This window comes from Bombus impatiens, unplaced genomic scaffold (genome assembly GCF_000188095.3).
Source record: "Bombus impatiens unplaced genomic scaffold, BIMP_2.2 scf_0217, whole genome shotgun sequence".
Lineage (NCBI taxonomy): Eukaryota > Metazoa > Arthropoda > Insecta > Hymenoptera > Apidae > Bombus > Bombus impatiens.
The window spans coordinates 2,577,912-2,587,550 of record NT_176636.1 but is presented as its reverse complement, the minus strand read 5'-3'; the positions used below and the strand labels follow the sequence as shown (position 1 = coordinate 2,587,550).

Genomic DNA, 9,639 nt, shown 5'->3' with positions numbered 1-9,639 from the left:
CCCCGGGCCCGCCAATAGCTTCGCTCTTTCCTTTTAATATGCGAACACTCGCCGCCGTTCGATCGCCGTTCTCCTAATGAAAAAAACTCACGCTACCTACCGCCTAGGTGTTAGATTTCTGGTCACCGTCGCTGGACATTTCTGCTCGCTTGCGCTACGCCTTTCTTACCCTCGGCTCACGTCGATTCTACTTTGGTTTCCTCCTTTCGATCCTCTTTTTAGGTTATGGCTAACCTTGCGTTTCTCGGGGCATCGTTTATGGGATATCGTGGCGGAGGTTAATTGGAATTAGTGTTTTATAGAATTGTCTAGAAACCGATGAGAGTATGAGTATATGATATTCCGGGAATCGGGATACATTAGTTTGTTGGATGTTGGAGGAGCTTCGCGAAGATAATCGTAAATTTGGTAATGTTCTCGTCACGTAATTTCAATTTAAGTTATGACTAAGTCCTAGATCTTGATACGTTGTTTATGGAGTGTCGTGGTTGAGATTAGTTGGAATTTGCGTCTTGTGGAATTGTTTCGTAGTTGATGACAGGATGAGTAATATTTGAGGGTTTTTGTAGTGGAGTACTAACTTCTTTGAGGTTGACGAGATTTTGGGAAGATAGCAACTGATTTGATAGAGTTTGTTGATTAGTCATTTTGTTTTAAGTATAATTGCTATTGTTTCATTTTTCTCGTCTTTCCGTCTGTACTATTTCATCGAACTCTGTGAGGAATTGACCCTATAGGACCGTAATGTTTGCATGATCCTGTATACGAGGCAGATCAGTTGCATCCAAAGTACACGGCTTGGGCTGCAGATACGGGCCGAGTGTCGGACGTACTACAGGAAGGAGCCTAGGTGGATGTAGCACACGTGGACGTAGAGGAATGGCGAACGTAAATGTACGAGGACGATCGCAGACAACGAGCAGAAAAAGGGGGAGGAACAGGGGGACAAGGGGGTCAAAGTCGTGACCACGGTGTCGAGTTGGAAAAATGCAAAAAGGCGCCACCGTAACCTGAACAGAGATCACCGTATCACGTGACTCCCCTTCTTCTTTTGTTTTTTCCTCGAATTATTTCGGTCCTCTGCTTTCATTTCGGATGGCTCTTAGGTCTTACCCTCTTTGTTTAATTTCGTGTATTTTATAGTAGAATTTTTGAAAGTTCATTGTCTAAGCCATAAACAATGGCAACTTTTCATGTATTATGAATTTTAAATATTTCTGTTGATAAACTAGTTTAAAAGTTGAAGTTGAGTACTTTATTAAAGTGTGGTGAGTGTTTCGTTCTGAAAGTTAATTTAAAAACAAGTATTGCGTCTATGGAAAATATCTCTGAGTTGAAGTATAGTTTGTCTCTGCGTCGCACATATTTTTCAGATTGAAAAGATCCAAAAATTTCTCAAGCTTCCATCCGTTCTCAGAATTGAGAAATATCGTGATCATCGAATGACAAATCAATAACTACAGTAGTGCTTATTTTGAGAAATTTCAAGCAGTTATTTTTCGGAGCTGTATAGAAGTATCGAGATTGATTAAAAAAATTAAAAATGTAAAAGTTCATTGAATCACGAATCTTCTTAATTATCCCGGTACTTGTCCTATAAAGTCGTCGAAAAAATTCCTATAAGAACGAGACTAATAACCGTGTTAGTTTAATAGAGTTACCTAGATAATATACCGTAGGAGTTAACGAAGTAAAACTTGAATAATGAAGATCGTTACGCTTCGTTTCTAGAAACGTCAGATTTTTGGTACGATACAGTCTACAGATTTGAATATTTGTAAAATGTTCTCTTCTATTCTATCAACTCCATCATCTCGATCGTATCCTCACCAATTCATCAACGGTATCCCTACCATTCTTCATTCTTCTTCTCCATTATCTTTATCGTAATTGATCTCGATCGACTACCTAAACATTAACGTGTTAATATCTTCTCCAATCATCGAGTTAACAAATCGATCTCGTCTCTATCAAAAACAAACGAATGAGAAAGAAATCCCTGAACGTACAAGGCGACGATCGTTGCTATTCGCCGCGTGTTAAGATCGATCGCAACGCGTGTAACGACGCATCTCATTAACGCAAGCCGATACGAAGGAGAAGAGGAAGAGGAACCGGTCGAGGAAAGGTTATCAAGACATTATTACGATCCTTATACGCAGGATAATGGCCGATCAGGGAACGTGCTGTTCCCGGATTAACGAAGCTATTATTTGTTGTTTTTGTCGCACGTTCCTGGGATGAGATTCGCGCGTTTGCAAGACCGTTAAGAAGCTCTTCGTTTTATGTTCGAACGTTTTTGCACGGTTGGGTAATCGTATATGGTGATTGGGAAGATGTATTTTATTTTTATCGAGAGATAGTTGATCAGCTTGTTTTATATAATAGCAATTGTAGTCTTGGATCTTTTGTAGAATTTTTACACAATTCAATTTGTGACGGGTGAGATCTAGTTGAGATTGTTTTATATCACTGGGACCTTGAAATTCTTGTAGAATATTTTTAATATTTTAAATTCTTGTATAATTTTTATACGAATATAATTTAGAAATTTGATAAATGGTTCGATTAAATTTTCTTTGAATAAATTTTACTTGGATTTTATTGGAACAAATAGAAAATAAAAATGTTCAATTTATAGCCGGAAAGTTCGGTTAGATTCGTTTTACGTAATTTGTAAGATTTTTGTGAATTCAATATGGTAACTAAATTTAACTTAATCAAATGTTAACTAATTTTCACGAGAACAAAGGAAAATATAAAAGATATATAATAGTTTTTAACGATTGATTGATGAAATGTAACAGATAATTTAAATGTTTATAAAAGTGGACGAGAAGAATGAATAGAAAAGAATAAAATAAAAGTCAACAAGGAGCGGATGAAAAATAAATAGAAATGAACGAATACAACATATTTAATAAGTTGGAGCAGTGCAAGGGTTGGAGAACGCAATAATTTCTGATTCGTAACACAAAGATCTAGCGTTGCTTGCTTCCGATGATTTACTAACCAGATAAGAGAGATAAAAATCTGAATCGAGACTCCATTCCCACGGCGTTCGTGGCTACAAATTATCGAATGCTCCAAGATCCGAGAAATACAGAGATTTGTGATCTGACTGCAAAATCTACACGTGCGCGGTCCCCCTCTGAATCACTATACTAGACACTTTCACCGTGTTCTACCATCGATATCCAAAATGTCGTTACCTACGATTTCTAACACGTTCTCCAAATCGTTTCAAATAATTAAGATAAATACGATAAATATGAACGAAAACGGTCATTGAAAATTTTATTTAAAGAACACGAAAAAAAATAATTAATATGAATTATTAATTCCTGATTTATATTATTGCATCATAGGTGATATCTAATAATTTTACGTTTGAATTACAGTACTGAAATTCTACTCAAATTCTACATAAATTATCTACAACCTATGACTAAAAAGACGACCAATTATTAAAATCTAACACATATAAGCCGTACTCACAGATCGAAGTGGTTGACTATACTTTAAAATTTAACACAATTTTTTAAATCTCGGTTGATTTTATATATTTCTTCGTATCACGTGAATTTTACGCAATTTTACACTTTTAGATTTCCCATAAGTGCATTAAAGTCCACAATCTATTTATGTAATTTCATCGATTTTCCCTGTTTCGTGTAGTCAATCGATTTGTCAAACAAGCAGCTTAAATAATCCCAAGAGCTCTCCACTATCCTCACTCCTACCACCCAAACGCGGCAAATCTTCTAACCGATCTCCGCCACGCACCGGGCATCAACGTCTCAATGAATCCCAAAATCCCCTCCCTCTGGGTCCCCAAAAGCGGCGGCCTCTTACGGTGGTCGAGAAGATTCGGGCCCACGTCCGGGGACACCGCGTGTTCCCTGGCTACCAAGCATGCATACGTATCTGTTAAGTCGACGTAATACCGCGAGCCGCATCATTATGTACTCCATAAGTCTCTGGGTCCTATCGTCTCTCCTTGTCTCGCTGTGTATCCGACTCCTCCGTTGCAAAAAAAAAAAAGAAAAAGGAGACCAGAAAAAGAGGTTCAAAGCTGGCAGACATACAGAGCGAGTATAAGGAAAGCGAGGGGAAGAGGGACGGTGAAGGAATATGGGGCCTTCTCGTTGTACCCGGATACAGTACGGGCCCTACAACCCCCACCGCCACCACCTCTGTTACCTATGGGTAGAGTGGTAGGGGGCAGATGCTGATGCTGTAGCACAGTGTAGCGTTTGCCAGAGCAGAGGAAGAGAAAAATGTATGTATGGGCAAGGGAAGGGGATGGAGGAAGGGGATCTCGGTTTTTCGCTCAGGGTCAGAGGCGTACATTAGAGATGGGATCAAGTATATCGCAAATAGGCTCGAATATGACTAGAAAGTTTCGAATAGATATCCTGATATAGTTATGAAAGTGTATACTGCCCGAAATAGTTAAAGGATCGCTGCCATAAATTGAGAGTTAGGGTTGAGAGTAAATTAGGCAATGTAGTTATGATGTAAATTAGGTAAATGGGCTCAAATATGACTGGAAAGTTTCGAATAGGTAATAAAGCGTATTTATGGGCATATACGCGACTCGATATAATTAAAAGATAGCTAATACGAATTAAGAACTAGGGGCGAGATCGGATATATTGCAAATGAGCTCGAATATGTTCGAAAAGCTTCAAATAGGTTATACGATATAGTTATGAATATGTACTGAATACATATTGAAATTGATCCCATCCTAGCGTACATTAGCTTGATATAGTAGCTTGACGATCGACTGCATTTGTATATGTAATAGTGTGGCCAACGACAGCACAATTTTCTATCCTGTGCTTAATGCAACCGCTTGATCGAGGGTACGCGGCTGACACCGGGGTAACGAGATGTCAATGACGGATTTACGATGCATCCTTCACTCTTCCTGCCCTCTCACGTTTCCTCTTTTCTTCTTCTTCTTCTTCTTCTAAGTCTACTTTAATTAGATCATTTTTGTTATTGTCTCTTATTCTTTTGTATCGTCGTTCGATTTTTTCCTTGGTCAGGTGGTTGAGAAATATTTTTATTTTAATATTCCATCTTGAAACATTTGCATCTTAATATTCAATCTTGATCGGTTACACTAAGAGAACCTAAAATGGGGAAGATACCAGGCTTAGAAACGCTAAAGTATAAATCAAGTGTACCTATATCTTTCGTACCTTGGTCAAATCAGTACATTCACACCGAGCATGTAGTAATTTGACAAATTAACATTAGTAGCATATATTCTTCTCTGAAGAACGAAGACGAAGACAAATTGTTGATTAGGCAAGAAAGAGAACGTATTGCCGAGAACAGATGCATATATCAAAGAAGGGATTATACCTCTAGTAAGAAAAAATGAAGTTTTTATTGAGATATAGAGGAAATTGTAAGGTATTCTCGACTGCATCGATTAATCAATTATAAAGTGTGACTTTTACGATTTAAAATTAATTAAAAGAATACTCGGAAAGATTTCAATAATTTACATAGAATATTCTTTGACCATATTTTTCTTTTTTTCTTTTCAGAAAAAAATCTTATTTTATTATATTTAATTAATACACGCTTTTTCTTATCTAAAACTTCTGAAATCCTTTAGAACCTAATTAAACGAATATAACATCACGCGTGTCCAAGAATTCAAGTCTGTCCAATGTTTAAAAATTGTATTACTGCATTTAAAACTAACAAATGTCTCATGACTCGTGAATAGAAATATGTCTTATAATTTATAACTTCGAACCCTTGCTTAATCTGCAATTCCACCCCGCATAACTGCGAGCATATAGAAAACTAAAGCCGAATAGTATAGTAGAACCAAATGTCGTAGGATAAACGGCCTTGACCAGGCAATATATTTAGACCTGTCAGAAAATTACAATGAAATTCATATCGAAATCCATATTTATCCTTCAAACTCGGCCACGTGAACGCGACTTCGTCACCATAGTGATATAGAGAGCAGAATGCTCGCGTGAATATTGCATGAGAGGGTCTTCTCTATTCGCGCTTACTGTTACACGAACGATCCAGATTTGGGGAAGTTGGATAGGCGACGGCCAATTTTGTAAGGCCTCGTGTCGCGTTTGGTAATCCGGAAGTGATTACACTACGACGTATCGGCGACGCGACATTTATTCACGACGTACATAGAATATCCGATCGGTTAAAACGGCAGATGGACCTCGAGTAACGACGTTCCACGAGAACGAGAAGGTCGAGAAAGAGTTTTCGCGTGGCTTTTTTGCGCAACGGAATCCTCTATTTATGCCGATCGACGTTGACGACCGTGGCTTTTGCCACGTGCCTCTTCCTCACCTTGTTTTATTTTATTTCGCTCGTTTATTTTTTCATGTCTCGTAGTTTGAAGTATTAGATATCGGGTATTTTTATGCATACGTGTACTTTCTAATATCTTCAGGGATATTGACATATACAGTGAATTATAAATTAATCGCATATTGATAAACTTATAGCTTAGTTAGAATAACCTTGTTGGAATACACCATCTGTTTTTTGAAAATTGAACAGTAATCGCATTACGTAGATAACGTAATTGACAAATTTATAAAAAATGGACTCGATCAATTCCGCTTCTAAGATGCTCACGTATCAATAAGAAATAAGAAAATCAAAATCCATCTTTGATAATTGCCTGTTATTTTACTATATAACGATGGTCTGATTGGCTGGAAAAGCAAAGATTATACATTACAAAATTATATTTTTATTGAATATGAAATATAATTGACACACTATGCGACGACAAATCAATATATCTACATAGATTGAACTGCAACATGTAGAATATACAACGATCATCTTTCCTATACTTATTTTCTATCAGTAGAATCTCTACCTTCATGTTCGACATAATTCATTTGAAATATTAAAAAATACATGTCTTTTTAACTAATTAATTCCTATCGTAATGAGATACAGGAATAACAATGATAATTGGACCTAGAACGTCGTTTTAAATGATCATAAACGCCTGTATCTTTGCAGATCCGACGAGGATGATCCTAGCGGATGTAAATATAGAAGGCTGGAGAACGAGAATGTACAGGACAAAGAAAGATTTGCGAGGTGAGTGTCAGGCTCGACGTAACTTGCATGCTGTTCGCCTTACGATAAATGAGAGGGGTCGGTGAACGGGTTAAACGTCTCCCCTTTTTTTTTCGTTGGAAAAATGCGTCCTTTCCTGAGCCAAGGGATTTTTGCGAGTAGACCATTTGCATACCGAACATAGAGCATTTGTTCTCTGGAAATTTTCAACTAGAAATCTGCTGATGAACAGAAGTATTATATTAGTGGGATTTAAATAATGTTAGGCAAGCTTTAGAAATTAACAAATTTTTAATTTAAAAACAAGGATTGGTATTTAGTAAAATTCCTGTTAATTTATTAGAATTTTCTATGTGATTCCATCAGCAAAAAAATGTTGCCTTTTATAAAAGAACGTTTAATAAGCCTCTTAATTACAATTCTATCAATGCATTCTGATGGAATTCTGACATCGATTTATTTAAAAAAAGTACTTATTTAGTACTTTCTTCTGCTGTGCGAAGCTTCGTACACTTAGTTCTAAGACTCAGAAACGCCAAAAAAGCTGAAACTATCCAAGAGCAACTAGTTCCCTCTGTTTTATAACAATCTATATTTGCGTTTGATAAAAGTATTAAGTAAGAGAGAAGCACAATATAACCAGTGTATATATAATGTAAAAAAACTTGAGATTATCGAAGCAGTTCGTCTCCTTGGTTTCGTAATATCTTTATTTCGGCTTGACGAAAGTATTAAGAAAGAGAGAAGCAGAGACAAAGGGAGGACAAGTCTCCTTCCTGATACTGATGGAGGAGGGCATTGTTAATTCGTCTCACGAAATCCTGGGCCAATATGTTCCACCGGTACACCCTGTACATGGCCAGCCAAGTACGAAGATACATACATACCTACATGATACCCGCCAATGTGAGTCGATAGCGGAATGGGAAGCCCTCCAGGCTGCTCCAGCGTGGGAACACGGGCCACTTATACGCGCGCAGCGTTCGCATAAGTCCCGTCCGCGGCGAAGACACCGAGGATCTCGATCTTGCGACGCGATACCACCGTTGACATGCCAGGATCCATCGAAATGATATACGACGAGCGATCGATATTATGCCGAACTGTTTGACTACAGGAGTGCTGTTGCGTTTCAGGAATAACAGATGGGTTCTGATGAGTTTGGCTCTGTTTGCGTATACATACATACACGTAGAAAGGTGAAAAATGAATTGTGTTAGAAAAGAGGATGATAGATATTACGTCAGACTTCTCGTCTAGAGAAGCGTTGTAAATTTTCAAGAATGGGTATTGATGGGATTTTGGAAGAGAGAGATCGATATAGGTTGGTTAAGGTTTGAACATGTTTGTAGATGCAAGGTTGAGTATAAATTGTATTGGGGGAAAAGGTGGTAGGTTCAGGCACATAGACAATAGAAGTGTCGTTGGTTTTAAAAAGTAACATACGTTTCACATAATATATAATAAATTGGTTGATATATGGGGTTGTTTGAATTAGGTTCGAGCATGTTTGCATGCAGGACGAAGGTTGAAAATGAAGGTTGAGATGGATATATCAAATCTCTCGACACAGCAACTCTTTAGATCTCAAATCCTTCGACTCTATACCCTCGTTCTTCAATTCGAATCTCCCACGCCAACTACAAACTTGTTCTTCAGCAGCAATTTTTCCAAAGGAGAAACTACTCTTCGCTCAGAGAACAAAACGAAAGTTTACTTTCAGAAAAAAAAAGGAAGAAAAATCAAAACTACCACCTACAACTGACTGAAGTTCTAAAGAAGACATAACTTCCGTTCGAAAGAACTGGATGCAGCATCACCATCGCAAATTCTCGATGCAAGGGTATACTCGCGGTGGACAGACCTTCGTCTGTAACCGCGAATTTGCGTCGGAACCGCTGTATTTTACATTCGCCCCGGCACCGGGGCAAACTAGGGGGGTGTAGTGATTGTAGGCATGGGCCACTGTACGTACGCGTTTCATGGAAAAGTTGCGGCGGCGGCGATGTCGCGGCCGCTCGGATACCTCACTTTTAACGTAATAACGCAATTACCGCCTCCCGCCGCAAGGCGTACAACCCTCTTATCCTCCTTTACCCGGTGAAACAGGCCCGTCCACCCGCCTCCATCGCCATTTTCTTCCTTTCGTTGAGTTTCTCCTCGGTTTTCGGCGGCAAGGTCACCGCGATAAACCGCGAAATCCGCGATGAGGTTAGTTTCTAGTTGGTTTCTCCGTCGGGAATTTTTTAAGAGAATTTTTTAAGACCGTATAATTAAAGAGAATTAAAGGATTTTTACATATAATCGTTCCTTCTTTCTTTCTTTTTTCTCTTCGTTTGTTTGTCGGATGAGAATTTTTAATACTTGAATTAGCGGGAATGCGGATGTTTGTGCATTTACAGGAATCTCAAAATGCTGAAAATGCGCAGAGTGTATACGATACGCACAAATAGAAATGTTGTACTTGCTGTGATATCTAGTGGATGAAATAAATTTCCGTTGAAGTTTCATTTCTTTGGTTACATTTACAAA

At 38.1% G+C, this 9,639-nt stretch overlaps 1 protein-coding gene across 7 annotated transcripts in view; it reads left to right on the top strand.

Moving 5' to 3' along the window:
• The window catches only part of LOC100740860 (aryl hydrocarbon receptor nuclear translocator homolog), a 47,937-nt gene that overhangs the window by 18,971 nt on the left and 19,327 nt on the right, over window positions 1-9,639 (top strand). For all 7 annotated transcript variants that reach the window (XM_012383614.3, XM_012383612.3, XM_012383610.3 and 4 more), the window contains one exon: window positions 7,048-7,128. In XM_012383614.3, the coding sequence (XP_012239037.1) occupies window positions 7,048-7,128 (81 nt within the window). The remainder of the gene's footprint in view (window positions 1-7,047; window positions 7,129-9,639) is intronic.